Source organism: Triticum aestivum, chromosome 2A (assembly GCF_018294505.1).
Source record: "Triticum aestivum cultivar Chinese Spring chromosome 2A, IWGSC CS RefSeq v2.1, whole genome shotgun sequence".
In the NCBI taxonomy this organism is placed as follows: domain Eukaryota; kingdom Viridiplantae; phylum Streptophyta; class Magnoliopsida; order Poales; family Poaceae; genus Triticum; species Triticum aestivum.
Genome location: NC_057797.1, coordinates 43468162 through 43492553, shown reverse-complemented (window position 1 = coordinate 43492553; position 24392 = coordinate 43468162). Strand labels below are relative to the sequence as shown.

Below are 24392 nucleotides of genomic sequence, written 5' to 3'. Positions count from 1 at the left end.
ACACAAATTAGAAATGGCAAAAGCTATTCTCCAGTCGACTAGACGTTAGCGACAGGCGCGAACAACCTGGCCATAGCATGCTACCAGCTGAGCTAACTCTCTCTTCTGGGTTTTTTATGCAGATTACATGTATTCTATACCTTATTAAATGAGTGGAAAAGAAAAACAACTCGATCCGCTTCTCTCACGCGACAAAACCGAAAACTTGTGTGTAAATAGCATGGTATTTGACGCATGCGGACCTAGTAAATTATTATGCAAAGACCGTGATAACTTATGAGTAAATAGCACGATTATGCATCGTAGATCTGATAACTTACATACAAATATCATGGTAATTTTGACCCGAAAAAAATATTGAAACATATCCCGATAACTTCTCTCTAAACAACAGGATAATATACACATCAACTTTTGTGTAAATAACACAATAATTTATGCACGACCTGATAATATAACAAACACTCGTGGTCACACAATAGAGCCGGTAACTTTTGACTGGGGGAAAATTTAGTGGAAAAACAAACCCCGGTAACTTCTATGTAAATATGATGGTAATATACGCACAATAGAGCCGATGACTCACATACAAACACTACGGTAATTCTTTTAACCCCAGAATGAAAGTTGTTGAAAACAATTCCCCCGGTAAGTTTTGTGCAAATATCATGGTAATATAAGCAAAACAAAGATGATAACTCGCGTACAAGCACCATGGTAACCTTTCTACCCAAAAAATATTAAATAATCTAGTCCGGTAACTTGTATATAAATAACATGATAATATAGACACAACAAAGTTGATAACTCACCTAGAAACACTATGGTAACCATTTGACCCGAGGAAAAATATTGAAAAGCAACTCCTGATAAATTCTGTGTAAATAGGACGGTAGTATACACACAACAAAGCTGATAACCCACATACGAACATCGTGGTAACTCCTTTGACCCCAGGATAAAAGTTGTTGAAAATCATACCCCGGTAATTTCTGTGCAAATAACATGATAATACACACACAATATAGCTGATAACTTTGACTTTGAAATTTTCTCTTTGGAAAACATAACTCCGATAACTGTTGTGTAAATGACTTGATAATTTATGCACTGCAGCTCTGATAATTTAGATACAAATATGACGGTAACTTTTTCAACACGAGGGGTGCTTGAAACGTACCCTGATAATTACTATGTAAATAGTATGATAATTTATGTACCGCTGCCATGATAACTTATGTACAAACACCACGACAACCTTGACCTAGGAAAAAGTTATTAAAAACATCTCTTGATAACTTTTGTGTAAATATCATGATTTTTACAGACTGCAAAGCATAATAATTTTGTACAACACCCAGCCGTAACTTTGACCCAAAAAAAGTTTAAAATATTCCCCAGTAACTTATGTATAAAAAGCATGATAAGTTACGTACCAGAGGGTTGATAACTTTTGTACCCTCGAAAAAAAACTTGTGTACCCTGGCATGCTATTTACAACGAAGATACCGGGATATGTCAACAATTTTTACTACGTTGAAGTTAGCATGATGTTGTAAATATTAACAGAGCAGCCGGGCCATCTATATAGGATAAAAAATATAAAAGGAAAGAAAGAAAAATGGTTCGTTTTTAGGTTGCACTAAGTAGCAGTACAAATACTATCTAACCGCAGTCTAATCACTGGCTCAATCTAGACTGGGTGGTTGCGAACTACTATTGCGCTAGAAGAAAAAAAAGGAAGATGCGGTGGGTCGATTCCCACATCGAGAGAAGTGGATTGTACGTGGGTGGAGTCGTCCGGATCTATCGCTAATGTCCAGTCGACTGGAAGTTAGCACAGTCCATTAAAAATTAGTAAACAAGGAATCCAAGATTAAGAACCATTCTCAATATTAAGAGAGGGGGCTAGAATCAGTTGATTTGTGTGAGCAACATTGGTGGTGGAAGGATTCATGGTGATTTGGCGCTGTTCTGCTGAAGGAGAAGGAGAAAACAAGAGACTAGGAGAGAGAAAAGGGAGAGATAAACAGACTGGTTAAGCAAAAGGACTATACTACCCTTATGTCGAGCATTGACCGATATGCAACACCCTAAAGCTTTTAGGGGGTTAGGGGTAGTGAGGCAAACCTACGGGAGAATAAGCCACTCTTATGGATTTCTTAATATATCGGCAGGAGAACTCGAGGTAAAAGAACGAATTTCATAATGCATTCTTATGCACAACAATTTCTTATTATTTTTTGTCAACTCTCATCTTCTTTCGCAACCGTTTCTTTACCACGAGCAGTCTCGTCAGCTAATCGCATTTGTACCAGAGAGAGAATAAGCCAATGGACCATAGGTGAACCTGCTCTTTTTTTGTTGACAAACGTAGGTGAACCTGCTCACTATAAAATGGGCTTTCTCTTCCGCTGTTCATTCTTCTTTGCTTTAAAGATAAAAGAAGAATTCCTTTTTGAACTGCTTACACCGGGAAACAACATAATAACTTCTAAATAATTCCTTTTTGGGCTCTAGGTTAATAGGTTAGTCCCAAAAATAATATAAAAGTGCATAATAAAGCCCGTAAACATCCAAAACAGATAATATAATAGCATGGAACAATCAAAAATTACAGATACGTTGGAGATGTATCACCCACACAAATTAGGAATTAGTAAACAAGGAATCCAAGATTAAGAACCATTCTCAATATTAAGAGAGGGGCTAGAATTAGTTGATTTGTGTGAGCAACATTACTGGAGGAAGAATCTGTGGTGATTTGCCGCAGTTGTGCCGAAGGAGAAGGAGAAAACATGTAGGGGAGAGAAAGGGAGAGATAAATGGACTGGTTAAACTAAATGACTATACTACCCTTATGCCGACCACTAACCGATATGTAATACTGTAAAGTTTTTAGGGGGTAGGGGTAGTGAGGCAAACCTACGGGAGAATAAGCCACACTTATGGATTTCTTAATATGTCGGCAGGAGAAACTCGAGGTAAAAGAATGAATTTCCAAATGCATTCTTATGCACACCAATTTATTATCTTTCTTTCGTCAACTTTCATCTTCTTTCGCAGCCGTTTCTTTATCATGAGCAGTTTCACCCTGATCCGCAGCTTGCTCATTGTAGGCGGGCTTTGTCTTCTGTTTTTCATTCTATTTTGTTGTAAAGATAAAAAGAGAAAATAAATCGAACTGCTTACATGGGGAAACAACAAAGAGTAGCGCGCCATTGTTATGGTTGGTGTGTCTGATGTTGACACCTTCTCTATAACATGTTGAACGGTGGATCTCAAGTTGTGATGCGCATGTCGTCGTTTCCCCCCGAATTCGTCGATCTTCACATGTGAGCACAGCTGCATTCAATTTCGTCAACAAGAACACAATTTTTGTTAAATGCCGTGGTTTCCATTCCAAGCAGTTGTGTTTGGTCCATTCCATTTACTATGACTGGCCCTGCCACTGGCTTTGATATTTGGATTCAATGCGCTCCTCCGGTGTGAGCCACAGAGCGGGGAGGCCCTCGTTTTTTTTTTTTGAGGGAAAGCGGGGAGGCCCTCGTGTCCGGCTCGTGGTCGCGGGATGGCGAGGCCCACGCAGCCCGGCCCACCGCGCCGTGGCCACCCACTATTATATGCTCGGATACGGCCGCCTCACCCCACCCGCCGGCGCAGCAGCAAGCAGCGGCAGCAGCAGCAATGGCGCGCCTGCTCCTCCCCCAATGCTGCTGCGGCCTCACGCCCCTGCACCTCCCGCGCCGCGCCGTCGCGCTCCCTCCCCCGCCGTCCCTCCTCCCCTCCTCCGGCGTCGCCGCGTCCCGCCGCGCGCTCTCCCTCCGCGTGGCCGTCGCCGCGCCCGCCCGCCTCGTCACCGCCGAGGACGACGGCTCCGGCTCCGGCTCCTCCTCCCGGGCCTCCGCGGGCCAGGACGGCGGCGAGGGCCCCTCCGCGGACGGGTTCGACCCTGGCGCGCCGCCGCCGTTCGGGCTGGCGGACATCCGGGCCGCCATCCCCAAGCACTGCTGGGTCAAGGACCCCTGGCGCTCCATGGGGTACGTGGTGCGCGACGTCGTCGTCGTGCTCGCGCTCGCCGCCGCCGCGGCCCGCCTCGACAGCTGGCTCGCCTGGCCCGTCTACTGGGCCGCCCAGGGCACCATGTTCTGGGCGCTCTTCGTCCTCGGGCACGACTGGTGCGTCGCCTCTCCGGCCTCAGTTTCTCCGTCCTTGAAATTAATTTTTGCTGTCCAGAGGAGCTCACCGTCTCTCTCTTCGTGGGTGGTTGCTGCTGCCGTTCTGCAGCGGCCATGGGAGCTTCTCCAACAACGCCAAGCTCAACAGCGTGGTCGGCCACATCCTCCACTCCTCCATCCTCGTGCCTTACAATGGCTGGTACGCGCGCATCAACACCTTCTCACACCTCGATCCTCTTCTTGCTTATAATGTTGTTACAGTAACTATGAGTGGTGAGTTTATTGCGGCGTCAGTAAAAACTTCTCCTTTCCAATCAAACCTGCAGGAGGATTAGCCACAGGACGCACCACCAGAACCACGGCCACGTCGAGAACGACGAGTCCTGGCATCCGGTACGTGGGCTACATAGATTCCAAGTTGTTGCTGCTTACTTTGCTCATGTTCTTGAGGAATTTGATTGATCCTGTGTGACGGTGTCTTGAGCCAATTGTTGCTGCAAATTGCAGCTCCCAGAGAAGCTGTACAGGAGCCTGGACAGTGCCACTCGGAAGCTTCGGTTCGCGCTGCCGTTCCCGATGCTCGCGTACCCATTCTATTTGGTGAGACCAAACAATCCCGAATGACCTTTGATCCTACTTAATTTTGCTGATTAAATTGCTCACAAAGAAGCATATATGTGGTAAATTTTGATTGCTGACTGTATTTGTTTGTGTTCAACCTGTCCAGTGGTCGAGGAGTCCAGGGAAATCAGGCTCGCATTTCCACCCGAGCAGCGATTTGTTCCAGCCGAATGAGAAGAAGGACATTCTGACGTCGACGACATGCTGGCTTGCCATGGCTGGCCTGCTCGCTGGGCTCACCGTCGTGATGGGGCCTCTTCAGATACTCAAGCTGTACGCTGTACCCTACTGGGTATGTGTGTGTGGTGCCTGCCCTTGTTGCATTTGTAGCCTTAGGTCCTGCGAGAAGTTCTGATTCTTGTGGATAGGTGGATTGGGTTGTGCCCTGTTGTGGGGGTGGCCAGCAGCTTACCAAGTTTCCTTGCTGAATTTTCCTGCAGATTTTTGTTATGTGGCTGGACTTTGTCACCTACCTGCACCACCACGGCCACAACGACAAGCTTCCCTGGTACCGCGGAAAGGTAAAAATATAATCAACGGAGCTACAATCTGTGTAATTGCGAGTTACATCGCGTAACATTGTGCCAAACTAATGCGTTGATTATTATTTCGTCCGCTTAGTGTCTGTTGTTCAGCAGTATAGCTCGGCCCAGTATCTAAAAGCCCTGCTAACAAACGTATACAGTGTAGCTGTGCTGATTGGGTCATAGTGTGAAGTATAATTGCTAATTGAACTAACTCTTTAAGCTGACAGAGTTGACCACAGACCGTATCTGATAAAACTTAGAATTGAACAGTCTGAGTAAACAATAAAGTTGACCTCCTTTACTTGATAAATGAGTTATGTTTGGCAAGCATAAAAGAGGTGAAGTTACTGTATCTTAGTTCTAGTCAAAATAGCAAAGTTACAGAAGTCTGGAAGGATATCAGAAGCCACCTTTTCAGCCTTTCATCATGACAACTGGAAGATAACGTAAGGCATATATCTAGCCACAGAAATCACCAACTGTAGTCCATACGTTTGGCTGCATCTTTCACTGTTCATCTTCTGTATATATCTGTGATGTGTATATGTGTGGTAGTTATTGAAAGTAATACACTTTTTGTGTGGAAAAGACATACTTTACCGCCTTCTGTCACAGGGAAACTGTGAGCATTTCCATTTTCTCCCAAAAAGGGATGCCAGCTTCAGACTGAAAAAAAAAACCAGATTCATGTTTGTCATTGCTCAAATCCTTCAACCATTACTGCTCCTGTATGTGATCACTGAGATATTGTCTGTGTTGCTATGTGAACCAGGCATGGAGCTATCTTCGCGGGGGCCTGACGACGCTTGACAGGGACTACGGGTGGCTCAACAACATCCACCACGACATTGGGACTCACGTGATCCACCATCTTTTCCCGCAGATCCCACATTACCATCTAGTGGAGGCGGTAAGAATCGAATCCCTTGACGTTCCCTGCCTGCCTCGTTATCTTATCATGAGCCTTGCCTAAACAAATCCATGGTCTTGAATGTGCTTGTCTTGCAGACTGAGGCGGCGAAGCCGGTGCTGGGGAAGTACTACAGGGAGCCAGACAAGTCCGGCCCGTTCCCGTTCCACCTGTTTGGCGCGCTGGCACGGAGCATGAAGAGCGACCACTACGTCAGCGACACCGGAGACATAATCTACTACCAAACTGACCCGAAACTCGCCGGCGGTGCACAAGCATCCGATTAACAACATCAAGCATACTCTTTGTGGGGGGTGCTGCTCTCTGCTATCACCTGACCGATTAGCCCTCTGCCGCCTCACCTTGCCAAGTTCCTCAGCATCCGGCAATTCAAGCAGGTGGACGGCGCCGGCATACTGGATTTTTGGTTGTACAATAGGCTTGAAGCCATGGTAGAATAGATTATGTGCTTGTACGAAACAAGTGATTCTTTGGACCAGAGCCACGGCAGCTCTAAAAAGATTGGAAAAACTTGCCTGATCAAGGGGCATTCATTGCTTGATACTACAGCACTGTTATACAATTATAGAGCAGTATTTATGTCAGCCGGTCCATATGCATATACTACTGCTGTGAAGATCTCTGCTTAACTCCAGATATTTGCACTAACATGTGAAACCGAATTTACGCGTGTTGTCGTTGTCGTGAATTTTGTTGCATCTGTCCTAGTGGTTGGTCAGTTGTCCTCTTCAGAATGCAATGTTGGTTCATTGCTGACCACAGGCTGTGGCTGTCTGCCTGCAGATGGGGTCATATGGGATCTGTGATCCTTGAGCTTAGTTCTTGACTTTCTGTGGTCCTCCTTTTCTTCTTCTTAGAATGATCATCAGATTTATGTTGAAAACGCACCATGCTACAGTTGAAAATTCTAGATGAGCTCTGTGTTACCATTGAAGCCGAATTATTGTCGGAAACTCCAGATCTTGTAATGGCGGAGGTGGTGTCACGCCGAATAAAAGTCTCATGTGGTTTTTTCGGCCTCGTCGGTTGTAGATTTTGCGGGTTGTCGTCGGGTGCTTAGGCTTTCTTTGGTGGCGGCAGTTGTGGTGCCGAGTTTGGTTTGGTTGTATGGAATCCTTCTATACTGCTGAATATCATGCATTAAGCAAGCAAAATGAAGATGGAAATCAATGACATTAGTTTTTGCACAGTGTCCTGCAAATTAAGCAATCTAACTCGCACTTCCCAAGACCAACAGGTCGGATGGCTCATACATCTTTTAAAAAAATGTTGATGTTAGTTTCTTCAACGGATGTTTGGACAAGCAACAAGATGCAGAAGTTGGGCCCAGAGGCGAGGCCTACAAATGACGTAATCTCGGATTTTATCAACGACCTTTGTTATCCTTGTGTGTTTTAGTTTCTTATTAACTCCAATATACTTCACTTAATAATAAATAAACAAAATCAGACCATTTTTGAATGCAAAATACAGTGAATACAACCTTCTGTACTATTATCCTTGTATGGTAATGTGATCTTCCTACCAACTAACAAGTAGGGCCGGAATTCCAGAACTAGAAGACATAGAAAAACCATGCACATGTGTTACAAGATCACATATCACAAACAAATTCCGCTGTCAACAATAACACCACGAGTGAGAAGAAAATATTAACAACACTACACATTTATATAAGGTAAATGAGCTAATCCGACCAACTGATCCGTGTGTTGATTCGGCGGGGCACATGAGACCTCGAGCATTGCAATCTCCTTCACATCACAACTGCATTCCTCTCTTGCGCATCGAGAGTCGGCACTCGACACCATCCATGTGACACACCACATCGGCGCTGACATGTGGGACCGCCTTGGCGGATAGGCTACAGAATTTAAAAAGGCAAAACATGGCCCAGGTCTGACAGGAGAGTCTTAGTTAAGCAAGGTAATCCTTGTAAAGTTGCAAAAACAAGAATGGGGGTAAAAACAGAATTAACTCGCAAACAAGTTTAAACGTACTCTCATGTAGGTGTAGTCAATTAAAATATTTTTTTCTATTTCATATGTAAATTTGAAGGGTATATGAAGAATTTTATCAAACATGTTGGTGTATGTATGGTCGGGGGGTGGGGATCCCTCCCGCTCCTTCACTACATTGGCCTAAATCAAATCAAGTCACAGAGAGGTCGAACCTGGCCTTATTTACTATCACGTTCAAGGACATGGGATGGGCGCGGGGAGAGTGCACCCGATGACCGATGTTCTTCTGAACCGAGCGTCGCCAGAAGAACAGGTACACCGCCGATGTTCCTCTTCCTGTTTTGAATTTTATTTTCTTTCCATCTCTGATTCTTTCCACCGGTTTATCCTCGAAACCAACTGAATTGTCCCAAAATATTACCCAAATGATAAGTGCCACACGTGTGCACGAAGGAGTTTGACCCACACATTTTTCCTGCCGCACGTGTGGCATGAAGCAGGCTGTCCCACAGATTGTCTGTCACACATTTTTCCTGCCACACATTTTTCGCGGATTGTCGTCATGTTTTAAATTTTGTAGCCTTTCTGTCAAGGTGACCCATCAGGTTCAGCTCATGTCAACGTACTCATCATCATATACTCGTGCTTAAAAAATGGGGTAGGTAGTCAAAGCATGGGGTTGCGTCTTGCCAAAAGAAATGGAGGGAATAATCAAATCGCTGGCGGCGTGCCCATCAGCTTGCAATTGTTGAATGGAGACCCGATTGCTAGTAGTAATATTCAACATGCTGGAGCTAGTAGTAGTACTCGAGCACAAGTTTGATAAGTACAATTTCTGTGATAAATTTGCTGGGGAAAGCGAATTCCGAGGCTTGGCGCTTTAAAATCAACAAAATCACTGTGTTTTTCAATCCCATTGACCAGGCGGTCTCTCTGACCGTTCATCCTAGAGAGGAACGTGCGTGCCTACCACTTTTTGAAATCGTCTGAACTGAAAACTGAAACTTAAGTTGAACAGTTTTGCTAGAACTCATCTAGATGAGATTTAATTTGGTCTCACTCACCTTTTATAGCCATTGGATGTGGTGCTACAAGATGCGTGTGTGCTGACGTGGGTTGTATCCGTTCTTGTTTTCCAGGTGAATGAGACCAAATTACGTCTCATCTAGATGAGTTCTAGGTACTCCCTAAGTTGAATGGTGGTGTACCGCGGGGTTCGGTGTCGGACCTGCTCCTGCATCAATGCAATGACATTTCTGCATCAATGTGGACTGCCATCCTTGAAACTGAAATCTTGTAATCTCGCAGTAAGGTAACACAATGAGCACACACTCGGCATCTGCGTGACCAGGAATAGCGCGTGGTGCCGGATGGTGCGCGACCTGGATAAACCGTTGGATCTCAACAGCAACTAGCCAGCACGCTTGGCGATTCGACGGCGGCACGAGCAACGCATGGTGCCGCATCACCAGAAAAAACGGATTCAGACGGCGGGACAGAGGCCGGTGGACGTATTTTCAGTTTTTCACGCACGTTCAGGGCAGTGTTCCATGGCTACAACGAAAGGGCAACTCTCTGGCGACGACGCCTTGCCGCTCCTCTCGCGAAATGTACACGTTCCTAGCTCCTCCTACCATTTCCGGTTCATTTAGATGGTACATCCTCGCACTCGGCGTGCCCGCTCGACGACGACTCTGTGATGCTCTGCAGCGCCGGGCGCCAGTGCCGGCTTCTGCCTCCCCCGCGGGCGGCCGCCATGCTCCGGTGGTGCCGGTCCTTCTCCGGCTGCTTCCGTTGCTGATGGTCGGCGGGCTGCCTCTGTTCTGTAGTGGCCGCGTTGTCGCCTCTCGGCCTCGGCGGCTGCCGGCGCCGGTGCAGCCGCGGCCGCTTCTGCTCGATCGCCTCGTCGCAACCGCGCGTCCTCTCCTGCCTCCTCGTCTGCACGGCCTTGGTCACCTCTGCACGCACGCGCCACGGTCGATCGATTGGTTAATCTCCATCTCCATGTAAGAAAGAGAGGGAACCGGACAGGACGCAAAAGAATCCAATCCAAGAACCGTTGGCGGATGCAGGGCACGAACCTTGGGAGGTGATTAGGCGGTAGACCTGGCCGAGGTGGAGCGTGTCCCTCGGCTTGAGGAGCTTCACCTTGGTTATCCTGGCATCTCCTCCTTCTCCGGCGACTGCTGGGTCTGGGTCAACGCCGCCGCCGGCAGAGACGTGATGGAGGAGGACGAGCGCGACGTAGTGGCCGGGGTTCCTGCGCATGACGTCCGCCGCGGTGGCCGGCCAGTGGAGGCGCTCCACCTTGCCGTCGCCCGGGTGCTGGATCACCACGGCCGCCGCGTCCGCCGCCTGGCAGTTCCCCATGTCCGTCGGTGTGAGTTCTCGCGTGCGGACTCTGGATTCTGATGAGACGAGAAGGACGGGGCGTGGTTGGGATTATATGGGGGAGCCGAGACGAGAGGGAGAGGAGTGTGATTAGCGAGGTGGTAAAGGAAGCCATTTTTAATCTGCTTGTGGACGTGCGATGTTGGCTGTTGCGAGGTGATAAAACGAAGGAGTCAACCAACGCTGGTTGATTAGTTAATTAGGGTTCGTAGAAAATTGGCCGGCCGGATGGATGGAACAGAGCATATGTAACCTCTTGTTGGGCAGGCATGTCGTGGGCGCGCCATATGCATGGTGACAATGCTCTGCAGGCCGCGGGCAGTTCTACCAACTGGACTGGACTATGAAAGAGTCGTCACATGTAAACTTATGAACCTTTTATAATAGATTTGTTCTACTAGTTCTTATGAACCTTTTATGATATATTTGTTCCCTTTTTTTTGCAAACCTTTTTTTTTTGCAAAAGAAGGAGATTCCCCGAATAACTCTTGTGTTTATAAATGCTCCACAACTGGCGAGAATTACTACTCCTCTATTCTATCTATAAATATATTGTATATTAGTTTTGTCCCGGTTCAAATTTTGTAACGTCTGACCAAGTTTACCAAAGAAAAAGAAAAACAACAACCAATAGCAAATCACTATTGTTAGATGCATCGTGGAATATATCTTTAGCACCTTATCTATTCCGTATTTTGGGTGTCAATATTCTTTAGCCGAACCTGGTTGGAGTAAACAAAATTTTGATTTCTGACAAAAAGGATGTGTTTTGAATGGCGAGAGTATTCACAAATGATCTCATGCACCATGCTCTCCTCACCATGTGGCGCCATGGCAGGCGAAGACACGGGGTACACGTGTGTGCCACCGCAACGTCAGGGCCGGAGTTGGGCCGTGGGCACCCAGGGCCCAGGCTCGAGGTGTGGGGATTTTTATTTACTCTTACCTATAAAGAGTGTGTATTTTCCTTACAATGGGTAGTATCGTAGACCGGTATTATGCGTCATATACTAGTTTACGATATTACCTCCCGAATGCATTATATTATAGCATAATATCATACTTCACCTCATTTGGTTTCTTGTACAATCCAAATACAAAGACGTGTCTCGGATCTATTTCTTATCAACATTTATCATTTAAATGTTGTAATATTATATCACATTACGATACTAGAATCTTTTCTCACATCCTTAGTTGCACGGATATATTATCCCTATTTTGCTTACGGGGGTAGTACATGATACTTTTATGATATTTGCACAACGGGAGACATAATACTTATGCTACCAAAGATTCTTCACATGTATTATATTTACTTTACCAAAAAGAACTTTTCATCCCGTTTGTAGGTTATTCGTGTTTGTACACACGAGCTAAGTACATGCTCGGTTTTGTAGAGACCACATAACATGGAGCTGTTTATAGCGGCATCGACCAAGCCAGAGAGGTCTTACCTATGGATTGCGGTTTAGTTTGCACCCTGGGCTTTTAGTATCCGCTTATGTCAAACCATGTCACACTTCATGTGTATGTTTTTGGATGTATTGGGTTGTGTGTATCTGGTTATGCAGAGGATACGTTTGCACTTAGTGTGGTTGTATCATCTTGAAGCCACTATTGAATGAAATTCGTTGTATTGACAAAAAATCTGACCAGTCAACTACCCTAAAAGAGGCTCTGGTACACATACTTGCTCCTACCATCTATTTTGCACCATACAACTTCATTTGGGATTGTTTGCTATCATTATTTAAAATGACTGGTAGCATGTTGTTGGTAGCTAGTCTGCTGCACATTTATGTTTGGGTGGCTTATTAACACAAGTTGTTTGTTATTGCCATCACCTCCTTTCTTTCTTTTGTTTCCTTTTCTCTTTCTTCTCCTTTTGTCTTTGTCTAGCTGTCTGACTTGAAAGGGATGTAAATCAAAATGAAATAAGGATTTCGAGTCTCGGCCATAAATTCCACGGGCCTATCAATGTCTACTCATGACTATGTGCGTACTTGATAGATGTCTTGCAAGAATATGTCGTTCTAGTTGATGGCCCCAATTGGAGGACTTGCATTCCAATTATTTGGTTTATGAGTTTAATGGTGGATTGGCTGGAGACAGTAACGTGTTGTAGTGACATGGCCTAACAACAACAAACACATACTAACACAGCGAAAATCCTAGGCTTACGGGATGGTTTCACGGAAGTGGGCTACGGGGTGTACGTGTCCCACCCTCATTAATTCACTCCCCCGTGAAATTCACGATGTGGGCCTTTCTTTCCCTCCTATTTGCAATGGCAAGTTGACAACTCAGCCTGTAAGCTTGCTTCAGTATAAATCTGCCCGTAGCTCTAGCAAAACTCACTAACACAGTGGCATGAGGAAAGAGAAATCAAGTTTATATGTGTCTAATGATGAAGCGAGTGACACCCAGCAAAACTATTAGTTAGCTGATGGACACATTTTGTGTCATGGAAATATTTTGGATACAGTAGAAATAAAAACTAATTCCACGTCAATATATTTATAACAGTATATACGTTGGATGTGGTCCCAACTTTACGATAATTTTCCATAAGAAAAAGGGGGAAAAGGAACAACCGAAGGATCCTTGGCCACCACATTATTTTTAGAGTATGGAATGCATGGCTGAATCGGCAGGAAAGATCGCTATGCTTCACCGACGCATCAGATGATCAAAAGGCAAGGCAATCACTGCACCTTCCTGCAGGCATTCACAATTTCACATGCGCACCACTAGGACCAGATACACCAGATCGAAGAAACACAGATACGCGAGTTGCAGGCCATGCAGGGTTCACACCACACTGACTCCTCCCACTCCAACCACAACCAGTTAGTAGTAACACTTAACTAGTACTCACCCCGTCCCGAAATAAATGTCTCAACTCTAATATAACTTTGTACTAAAATTAGCACAAAATTGCGACACTTATTTTGAAACGGAGGGAGTAATACATGCACCTCCTCATTTAGCATGTTGCTGAGGAGGACAAGAAGCACAGTTAGACACAGGAATCTTCCCGTGCATGGCTGGCCCTTGTCCCATTAGAGGACACGGATCGCAAGTCGCCTCGCGGACTGCCCTCCCCGGAGGGACAACACTGGTTTGAGCCTCAAGGAATGGTTGGGGAGCATGAAAATGTATGTTTTGGTAAAGCAAAGAAAGGAAGCAACACATGGGTCATCGATGGACCTGGTCGATCTGATTATTAGTTAAATGTGTACTGAAAGCTGATGATAATGAGAGCTTTTAATTAACTTCTGCATGCACATGGCGACTAGGCGAGAAACACTAGATCGTTTGTTTTGTCTGATGAGCTGGAAAATACATCTGTCGGAGTGATGTGGTACAAACGAAGCGATCGTACGCTTTGGAATTGTAAAATGGGATCCGCATCGACGACAGGCAGACTCCTGTCAGGGCGCACACACTTGCTGGCTGTTTTCCTGTCTTGCATCTTCAGGTTCAGACCGAGGGCACCTTCCTTCCTCCTGTCTTCTTGCGTCCGTCGATCTCCAGGTGCATGCCAAGAAGTCCCGACCAGCGTCGTCGTGCCTGCCTGCTCCCGGATCCTCAAGGATTCGACTAACTTACCGTTTCTAAGTTTAGAAGGAAAAATAGATTTGCTCTCACGTGAGCTAATTAACCCTCCAAATGCCACAAGCTATATATGGTGTCCCAACGATCAAGTAACCGTAACCTCCCGTGTGCTGGTGACCAAAGAATCGACGACCTTTTGTTGTCCTACTGGCATGTTTTACCCCTTGCTTCTTATCCTGCTCGTGCCGGCAGGTAGGATCACACCTAGGACGCCTTTGGTGCGGAGATCAACGCGATGGCAGCAGCGGTAACGACGGGAGCTGATATTGGGGCTACCAGGGTTGTCTTTGAGACAGACTCACAACTGCTCGTTGATGCGTTGGACATCTCGAAGGCAGATTCCTCACCGTATGCTGCAGTAATTGAGGATATAAAATTCCAGCTTAAGATGTGCTTCTCCCAATTTACTATACGTGCTTGTCGCCATGGTGCGAACTCTGTTGCACACGAATTAGCTCAAATAGGCCGCATGTGTTTAGTGTATGGAGTGGAACACCATTGTACCGTCCACTGTGGCTGCTGTAGACAGATAATTTGCAATACGATATGTTGATTGGGGTGCTGGTGCACGCATATATAATACAAGGGAAGGCCTCTACCTCAACTATACAAGACTGGGAGGTGGGTCACAACTCCAATACACGTGCAATACAGAATATAGACTCGACCCCCCCCCCCCCCCCCCCGCAGTCGAAGCGTCGCTGGAGACACAGAGACTGGACCGAAACTCCTCGAAGATGGGAGTAGGCAATCCCTTAGTCATCACATCAGCAAACTGTTGCGTCGTCGGCACGTGGAGAACCCGAACACGGCCAAGGTCAACCTGCTCGTGCACGAAATGAATATCAAGCTCAATATGCTTCGTCTGTCGATGGTGCACTGGGTTGGCGGAGAGGTAGACCGCGCTGACGTTGTCGCAGTAGACAAGAGTGACCTTGTGAACATCACAAAGCAACTCCTGGAGCAGCTGACGTATCCAAGAGCACTCGGCCACAGCATTAGCCACGACGCGATACTCTACCTCAGCGCTGGAGTGGGAGACCGTGGGCTGCCGCTTCGATGACCAAGAGATCAACGAGGGCCCAAGATAGACGCAGTAGCCTGACGTAGAGCGTCGCGTGTCGGGGCAGCCAGCCCAGTCAGCATCCGAGTAGGCCACGAGGTCGGTGGAGGCGGAGGCCGTCAGGGTGAGTCCCAAGGACATGGTGCCGCGTATGTAATGGAGAATACGCTTCACCAAAGTCCAGTGAGAGTCACGCGGGGCGTGCATATGGAGGCACACCTGCTGAACAGCATACTGCAGGTCGGGGCGAGTTAGCGTCAAGTACTGTAAAGCACCGACGATAGAGCGATAAAACGCTCCATCGAACGCGAGAGTCCCCTCCAGAGCAGAGACCTTCGCCTTCGTGTCGACGGGGGTGGGCGCCGGCTTGCAATTAAGCATACCGACACGCTCAAGGAGCTCGTGGGCGTACTTCTGCTGATGCAGAAAGAAACTGTCAGCCCGGCGGATCACCTCGATGCCGAGAAAGTAGTGCAGGGGCCCCAAGTCCTTGAGGGCGAACTCATCATGAAGACGAGCAGTCAGCCGCTGAAGGAGATCGGGGGCGGACGCCGTGAGGATGATGCCGTCGACGTAGAGCAGCAGATATCCAGTGTCAACTCCCTGATGATACACAAAGAGTGAGGCATCGGAGCGAGTGGACCGAAAGCCCAGAGACTGCCGGAAGGCTGCGATACGCTGGTACCAAGCCCTAGGCACCTGCTTCAACCCATAAAGAGAGCGGGAGAGCAAGCACATGAAGTCGGGGTGCTCGGCGTCGACGAAACCAATAGGCTGCTCACAGAACACCTGCTCGGCGAGATGACCGTGCAAGAAGGCGTTGGAAACGTCCAATTGATGCACAGGCCAGGCGTGCGAGACGGCCAGCTGAAGGACGACGCGGATCGTGCCCAGTTTCACAATCGGGGCGAAGGTGTCGGTGAAGTCCACGCCCGCGCGTTGCCGAAAGCCATGAACCACCCATCGAGCCTTGTAGCGCTCGAGAGAACCGTCCGGGCGAGTCTTGTGGCGAAACACCCACTTGCCAGAGATGATGTTGGCACGAGGGGGTCGCGGAACAAGCTGCCACATGCGGTTGCGCTGCAGGGCGTCAAACTCCTCATGCATCGCAGCCAGCCAATGGGGATCCCGAAGGACGGCACGAGCGAAGGTGGGGATGGGTGATGGCGTCGATGTCGAGGCAGCGCACGCATACTCGTCGGAGGAGTAGCGCGTGCTCAGCCGATGCACTCCTGCACGGGCACGGGTGACCGGGCCGGCGAGGGTGGCGGGTGCCGCGGCAGCGGGGGCCACGGGCACAACAGGGGCGCCCGTGGCGGTGGGGGCCGCGGCCATAACAGGGGCGCCCGCGGCGTCAGAGGCAGGGGCCGCGGCGTCAGGAGCCGCGACGATGCCAGCCAAGCCTGCCGCGGAGGAGGCGACGGGCGAGGTTGAGGTCGAGCCCGTCGCAGGAGTAGCGGCGCCAACCGGGGTGGCGGGTGGGGTGCCCGCGGGCTCGACCTCGGGCGAGGGAGCCGGGGCCCCGGGGGCCTGGTAGGACTCAACCTCGGGTGAGGGAGTCGAGAACCCGGGAGGGGGCGGTAGAAGGCGTCGGGCCGGGAGGGCCGCCGGGGGGTGCCGCCGCGCATCGTGCCAGGTAGGGGGCGCGGGGTCCGGAGCCGAAGGAGCCGCGGCCGGAGGAACCTGAAAAAAGGAAACACCGTCTCGACGAAGTACACGTGCCTCGAGGTGTACACACGATGAGTGACAGGATCATAGCATCGGTAACCTTTGGTGTTGGGAGGGTAGCCAAGGAAGATGCATGGGACGGAGCGAGGTGCAAGCTTGTGTGGCATGGTGGATGCGGTGCTGGGATAACAGAGACACCCAAATATGCAAAGACCATCATAGGACGGTGGTGTACCGAAAAGAAGGTGGTGAGGGGCGTAGTTCCACCGGGGACGACATGGACGAATGTTGACTAAGAGAGAGGCGGTGGCGAGGGCATCGGGCCAGAACCGAGCGGGCACGTTAGCGTGAAAGAGCAACGTGCGAACGCAGTCATTAAGAGTGCGGAGAATGCGCTCGGCGCGGCCGTTCTGCTGTGAAGTGTAGGGGCAAGTGAGACGGAAGGTGGTGCCGTGAGAGGCGAGAAGTGAGCGAAGAGCGACGTTATCAAACTCTTTTCCATTATCAGTTTGGAGTGCAAGTATGGGGCGACCGAACTGAGTGGTGACGTAGTAATAAAAGGTGGTGAGTGTGGCTAAAGCATCGGATTTACGACGAAGAGGAAAAGTCCACACATAATGAGAGTAATCATCTAAAATCACCAAATAGTATAGATAGCCCGTGTTACTCGCAATGGGAGATGTCCAAACATCACTATGAATCAACTGAAACGGAGAAGTGGAAACTGAAGTAGACGTACTAAAGGAAAGGCGCACGTGCTTGACCAAACGACAAGCCTCACAAGTATGCTCGTCGAGCTTATTACACGAGAAAGAAAAACTTCTAAGAATCTGACGCAAAACGGCGGGGTTAGGGTGGCCCAAGCGAGCATGCCAAAGGTTGACGCCAGCGGAGAGAGCGACGGGTGTGGAAGTGGAGGCGCTGGCGTGCACGGGATAAAGCTCGTCAGGGCTATCACATCGGTGAAGCACCATCCGGGTACGGGCGTCCTTCACAGAAAAACCAACACCGTCAAATTCAATAGTAAGAGGATTCTCACGAGTAAGACGACGAACAGAGACTAAGCTAGTGACTAAGTCAGGTGAAACAAGAACGTTAGACATAGTGATAGGTTTGGAACTAGAAGGAAAACTAGTGCTACCGACATGGGTGATGGGTAAAGAGGAACCATTGCCTACGGTGATGCGAGTGGGAGTGTGAACGGGAGTGGAGGAGGAAAGGTTACCGAGATGAGCTGTCATGTGCGCTGTCGGTGTCAAAACCGACGGATCTCGGGTAGGGGGTCCCAAACTATGCGTCTAAGGCGGATGGTAACAGGAGGCAGGGGACATGATGTTTTACCCAGGTTCGAGCCATCTTGATGGAGGTAAAACCCTACGTCCTGCTTGATTAATATTGATGATATGGGTAGTACAAGAGTAGATCTACCATGAGATCAGAGAGGCTAAACCCTAGAAGCTAGCCTATGGTATGATTGTATGTTGTCCTACGGACTAAAACCCTCCGGTTTATATAGACACCGGAAAGGGTTAGGGTTACACAAGGTCGGTTAGAAAGGAGGAGATATACGTATCCGTATTGCCTAGCTTGCCTTCCACGCCAAGTAGAGTCCAATCCGGACACGAGACGAAGTCTTCAATCTTGTATCTTCATAGTCCAACAGTCCGGTCAAAGGATATAGTCCGGCTGTCCGGAGACCCCCTAATCTAGGACTCCCTCAGTAGCCCCTGAACCAGGCTTCAATGACGATGAGTCCGGCGCGCAATGTTGTCTTCGGCATTGCAAGGCGGGTTCCTTCTCCGAACACATCACAGAAGAATTTGAATACAAGGATAGTGTCCGACCCTACAAAATAAGTTCCACATACCACCGTAGAGAGAATAATATTTCCACAAATCTCAATCTGCTGACACGTTTTGGCAACATGACATCATGCCATGGCTCGGTGATTATTCGAACCGTTTTTCTTTAACCAGCTCCACACATAACGCGAGGCGGTTTCTTGACACGTCTTGTCAAAGCAGAGATCGTGTTTCCCTAATTACGGGATTCTCATCAATACGGTCGTGGGTAACCCAACCGTGTCTAGGACTCCTAGATTATAGGCAAGTCCCAAACGGCTACGGAGAGGACGCTTGATATTCACCCTCTTTATAAAGGGACAAGGCTTTTACTTTTTCCCTCCCGTGCTCAATTGAATCCTTCCCCCGCCTCGAGTTCTAACACCCAAAGCCTAGGTCAGGTGCTTCGGACCTTCAATCATGTCCGGATCTAGCCTTCAAAGGCCGGTGGATGCCCTCCTCCGTTATGGAAGAGGATATCAAGAAGTTGAGGGAGGCCAGATACCTGACCGCCGAAATTTCGCATAGGCTGCCCACCCGAGGGCAGGTCATCCCTACTCCCGAACCCGACGATAGCGTCGTGTTCATCTCCCACTTCCTCCGAGGTCTAGGCCTCACTCTGGATCCCTTCGTTAGGGGTTTGATGTTCTATTACGGGCTAGATTTCCACGATCTAGCCCCGACTCCTTTCTCCACATCTCGGCATTTATTGTCGTATGTGAGGCCTTCCTCCGCATTACCCCTCACTTCGGTCTGTGGCTCAAGACCTTCGACGTGAAGCCGAAGATGGTCGAGGGGCAGTACACAGCGTGCGGAGGCGCATTAATAAGCAAGATCGCTGGAGCTCCATGGCCAAAGGGTTCCTTTCCAGAGGTGTCCGGATTATGGCAACGGGAGTGGTTTTACATCACAGCTCCCAGAAGTGCCAATTGGGTGGCTGCCCCTGCTTTCCGCTTGGGCCCTCCACCACAACTGATGTCATGGATTAGCAGAGGGCTGAACTGGGGTCCAGCCAAGGACGTGCCTATACTGCAGAGCCGCATTCAAGATCTCTTCGAAGGAGATTTTAGTCTAGTTACGGTGGTGCAAGTCATGCTGGTTTGTCGAGTCCAGCCTTGCAAACGCCGGGCCCTCCGCATGTGGGAGTTCAACCCAGAAGGGCCGCGCACTATTCAGAATTTCCTCGGCCTGACACACGAGGAGATGTACAAATCATTCTTCGGACCCCAAATAGAGTGTCCGGATACTACCGAGGACGTGGGCCTGAGCAGCAACCGTACCGCCGACCAAGTAAGTAATCCTCTAGCCGAACACACCATCTTTCATTTACCATGATGTCATTCTGAGAAATCGCTCTTTGACCAGGACTGGCTAACAAGGGCAAAGATGATTCGGTGTTCGGCCCCCTTCCTGAGGGTTTGGAGAATCCGGTACTGGAAAAGATGCTCGAGCTAGCACCTTGCCCAGAGCCCTCAAAGGAAGATAAAGGGGGGAATAATGAGGTCGAAAGCGGGCCCCCATCGCTACCAATTCCAACCGAGGGGATGAGCGCCTCCGTGAAGGAGGATAACCAAGGGGAAGAATCTGACGTTCTCTCGCTTCGGGGAAGGAAGAGGACTGCCTCTGAAGATCCGGAAACCAAGGCTTCCAAACGGGAGAAGAAGTCTCCACCAGAGGGTCCTGCCTCGGAGGGTGCTTTTGCCGCACAAAGTCCACACGAGGATCAGTCCTCCAACGAGCTGTAAGTAATCAAAAAGTACTTTAATAGTGGAGATATACTACCTTACCTCTGAGGAAAATAACCGAAGCGATTATCTTGGAGTTCGGATCTTAGCCCTTCTCAGCAGAGCTCGTCTTCGGGGGACCTTCTTCCGGAGATGATGGAGAGCGAAACGCCTCCCCCGGACTCCCCCGCTCAAGAAGCGGGCGACCTTGAAGTGTCGTCACGGAGGGCCTCTCTGGATCCGGTGAGGCCAGAAGATAATCCTATAGTCACCCGAAGTCCCCAACGTCCGACTCTTGAAGAGAGCAAACAAAAGAGTCCGACACCGTCTGGTATGCGGTCGGACGTGCTAAGGGAGCTGTTGGAGCGAGCGGCCATCTCAGAAGAACACCGTACGTTGATGGGTATGGTGATGGAAAGAATTTCGTCCGCCGAAAACGGATTGCATGAAGCTTTTATGAGTCTACTGACGGGCTTTGAGGTACGTGAAATGATATACTTTTTGATAGTACCACACATTTTTAGGTGTGTCCTGTGTAGATAGTAGCCCCTGAGACTCTGGTTGTCATCGAGAACGGCGGCGAACAGAGGATCATAGTCCCAGGTAATAACCAAACCGCCTTTATGTGCAGGTGATGGAAGCTCCGGTGGTTAGTTGGACTAATGAGTTTGCCGAACTAAAGCGGCAACTGGATGCAGCAGATGCCGACATCGAGCTTGTTAACAAGCGGCTTGACGAGGCACAGGGTAAGTAATGTTTTCTGGTGAATGTCATATAGTAAGAGCAACATGATGCTAGTATCTTTAATATGTTGTGACTGCAGATGGAGCTGCCACCGTGGAGACCCTTCGGGCGGAACTTGCCCGAGCCAAGGAACAAGCAAGAATTAGTAATGCAGCCGCTTTAAAGGCGGCCGAAGAGTTAAGAGCCGAAAAGGCTGCACATTGCGAGAGCAAAGATAAAATGGCCAAGATGGCTGTAAAGTTAAGAGACACTGCCGACCGCTGCCAGTTCCTTGAAGAAGAGAACCGAGCGAAGGCGACGGACCTCGAAAAGGACACGATGACGGCCAAAGACACCCGCTCTGCCATGAGGGCAAAGAAGGAAGAGCTGCGTGAAGCTGGTGATATTGTGGCTGGGAAGCCCTTTTTGCTGCGGAGGAAGTTCGGAGATCCGCGGTATGCCCCTCTGGATCGGCTGTGGAGTTCGGCAGACGCATATCTGGATTTGACGGCGAGTGCTGTCGATGCGGCCGAATACTTCCGAGATCAAACAGATCGTGAAGTGGACAAGCTATTCTGGTCGCAGTTTAACATTCCAGAGCGTCCGCTTCCGCTAACTGATCGGCTTGCCGAATGGGCCGAACTCAATAGATTGTCCGGACTTGCCATGAGGTCCGTCGTAGATCATCTGTGACCGGAAAAGCTGAAGCCGAACAACTATTCAGCTTAGTGCAGCAGTTCCTTGGTGCGGTGCCGCGCATCAATGCGATGAAGAGGTCGGCGTGCATAGAAGGCTCGTGGATGGCCCTTGCCCGTGTCAAAGCGTACTGGGCGGAGATGGATGCTACCACTGTTGAGGCGCAGGGTTCGGCCATAGGCCGAGTGGCTGCCGAGCACTATTTTGAAGAAGTTCTTGAGGGTGCTCGTTTGATAGAGGCCCAGTGCTCGAAGAATATTATGTTTGAGTGACATGTATTCCCATTGTAAAAACAATGTTTTTATGAAATTTATCAAGGCTGTATTTATACTTTTGCCCGAAAGTAATATGATGCCTCCTGTACGGCCGTTTATGTATACATGTATATAACCTGAAAGATTGCAGTCATCGGCTTCAGCCCCCACGCATATAATGCCGCTGTGTTCGCAGAAGACACGTATTCACACTTAATCCAACGTCTTGGTCCTAATAAGGAGGTGATGGCGCAGTGAACTAGGTAACCGGACTATAATGCTTTAACACTTTCACTTAGCCATAGGAGTTTGACAGTGGGGCTACTATATAGCCCCTGGTGGCTCCGCACTCATCCGAATTCGGGGTGCATACATGCCTGGCCAGGAAACAACCTTTCGTTAAGGCGGAGGAATTCTAACATTTCGATAGGTCATCGAGTGGTTGACCAGTCTCACGCTATATCATGACAGTCAGTTTTCGGCTTTCTCTACTGAGGTGCTCGTCCGGATGAACCAGGGCACAATCGCAGTAGTTCTCCTGGTGCCGCCTTAGCCGATAGAGCGGAACGTAAGGCAGCAAAACACAGGAGCCGGGCAAACCCAACATTTGACAAAAGACATGATTCGGAGCGGATGCATATAAGGCCAAACTCGCGACGCCGAACACTCCCTAAGGTATTCGGTCTTTATGGTATAAACCGGGCCTAAACAGTGCCCTTTGTAAGAAGCCCCTGGTGTCCAGGTACGTGCATTATTCTGACGTGGCCACATGCCAAGACGCCAGCATCCTTCTCAATAGTACTGAGAATCCGAGGGATGTGTATCAACAAGAGACAGTAAGAAAGGTTTACGCAGGGTCTTAATCTAAAAAGAATCCTTGGAACGGGTCCCTGCTGCACGTCTGCGCCTGTGTCTCCGTTGTGCCGTATCCTGGACGGGTGTAGCACGATAGTCATATGTAAAAGAGAGGAACTTAGGTGAAAAGTTGTCGTGCAAAAAGGTAGGTTTAAAGAAACCATGTATAATTCAAGATGAGTAAAATTTGCCACTGGTCTGCGCGCGTTGAGCCCCTTGTATTTGTAATAGGGTGTGGCCATCAAACCTGTATGAATTACATATAGCTGCTTCGGACTCGTCTAACCGTGTCCGTAGTCTTGACGACCTGTCGAATGCTTTAGTTGGTGAGGCCGTTTTAGTGTGCGGCCGCACTCTCTTCGGCGCGCAGGGATCGCTCAATATTTCCATTTACTGTAATGATGCCATGTGGACCAGGCACCTTAAGCGTGAGGGAAGCGTAATGCGGTATTGCATTAAAGCGAGCGAAAGCTTCGCGTCCAAGTAGTGCTTGATAGCCACTTTGAAACGGAGCAATGTGGAAGGTTAAATTTTCGCTATGGAGGTTATCAGGGAAGCCGAATATAACCTCTAGTAGCAGGGAGCCCGTGCAATGAGCCCCTGGGCCTGGTGTTACTCTTTTAAAGGTAGTATTGTTGTGGCAAATTTTCGTTGGGTCTATCCCCATTTTGCGGATTGTGTCCTGATATATCAGGTTTAGACTGCTGCCACCATCCATCAGGACTCGTGTGAAGTGGTATCCGTTAATTATTGGGTCTAATACCAAGGCAGCCCATCCTGCACACCGGATACTTGCTGAGTAATCCCGATGGTCGAAAGTGATCGGTTGAGACGACCAGTGGCAGGACTCCGCGGTGATAGGCCCTTGGGCATATTTCTCTGGGAGTGCCGCTTTGTTTCCCCCCTTGATCACGTGTAACACGTCTACTGTTTTGACTTCTGGTGGAAATTTCTTTTGTTCCCCAGTGTCTTGCTTGAGAGGCTCATCCTCGTCTTCGCTTGGTGTATCCTCCCCCTTGTGCACGGCGTTGAGCTTGCCGGACTGCTTGAAGACCCAACAATCTCTGTGGGTATGATTAGCGGGTTTACCAGAGGTGCTATGGATCTGACATATTTGGTCCAGAATTTTGTTTAGGCTGGACAGTTCATCTCTGGCGCCTTTAGAGGGTGGCTTTTGCTGACCTGGCCGAGAGCTTCTGAATCCGACGTTTACTGCCGTGCTCTTCGGGCTGTCTTCTTTATTCCGGCGCTTATTATTTTTGCTGCACCATGATTTCCCATTTCCATCTCTAACTTCGGATGTACTAGGGTCGTTGGTGCTGCATATGGCTAGCCAGC

General features: G+C 48.8%; 2 protein-coding genes across 2 annotated transcripts; one reads left to right on the top strand and one right to left on the bottom strand.

Annotated features, from left to right (window-relative positions):
* The first annotated feature begins 3646 nt into the window (after window positions 1-3646).
* On the top strand, window positions 3647-6841 carry LOC123187329 (omega-3 fatty acid desaturase, chloroplastic). Its single transcript, XM_044599171.1, has 8 exons — window positions 3647-4178; window positions 4288-4377; window positions 4505-4571; window positions 4686-4778; window positions 4906-5091; window positions 5240-5320; window positions 6099-6236; window positions 6335-6841. Exons 1-8 carry the CDS (start codon window positions 3688-3690, stop codon window positions 6521-6523), a joined length of 1335 nt encoding a protein of 444 aa, XP_044455106.1. The 5' UTR covers window positions 3647-3687; the 3' UTR covers window positions 6524-6841.
* A 2883-nt stretch (window positions 6842-9724) lies between these two features.
* On the bottom strand, window positions 9725-10688 carry LOC123187328 (uncharacterized). Its single transcript, XM_044599170.1, has 2 exons — window positions 10300-10688; window positions 9725-10176 (listed from the first exon to the last, which is right to left on the bottom strand). Exons 1-2 carry the CDS (start codon window positions 10586-10588, stop codon window positions 9863-9865), a joined length of 603 nt encoding a protein of 200 aa, XP_044455105.1. The 5' UTR covers window positions 10589-10688; the 3' UTR covers window positions 9725-9862.
* Between the last annotated feature and the right edge of the window lie 13704 nt (window positions 10689-24392).

Excerpts from the sequence above, each read along its gene's own strand:
- LOC123187329 (XM_044599171.1), top strand. The coding sequence starts at position 3,688 with ATGGCGCGCCTGCTCCTCCCCCAATGCTGCTGCGGCCTCACGCCCCTG. Across the intron at positions 4,378-4,504 it reads CTCGTGCCTTACAATGGCTG|GAGGATTAGCCACAGGACGC; the intron begins GTACGCGCGCAT and ends TCAAACCTGCAG. Across the intron at positions 4,779-4,905 it reads TCGCGTACCCATTCTATTTG|TGGTCGAGGAGTCCAGGGAA; the intron begins GTGAGACCAAAC and ends CAACCTGTCCAG.
- LOC123187328 (XM_044599170.1), bottom strand. The coding sequence starts at position 10,588 with ATGGGGAACTGCCAGGCGGCGGACGCGGCGGCCGTGGTGATCCAGCAC. Across the intron at positions 10,177-10,299 it reads CCGCCTAATCACCTCCCAAG|AGGTGACCAAGGCCGTGCAG; the intron begins GTTCGTGCCCTG and ends GCGTGCGTGCAG.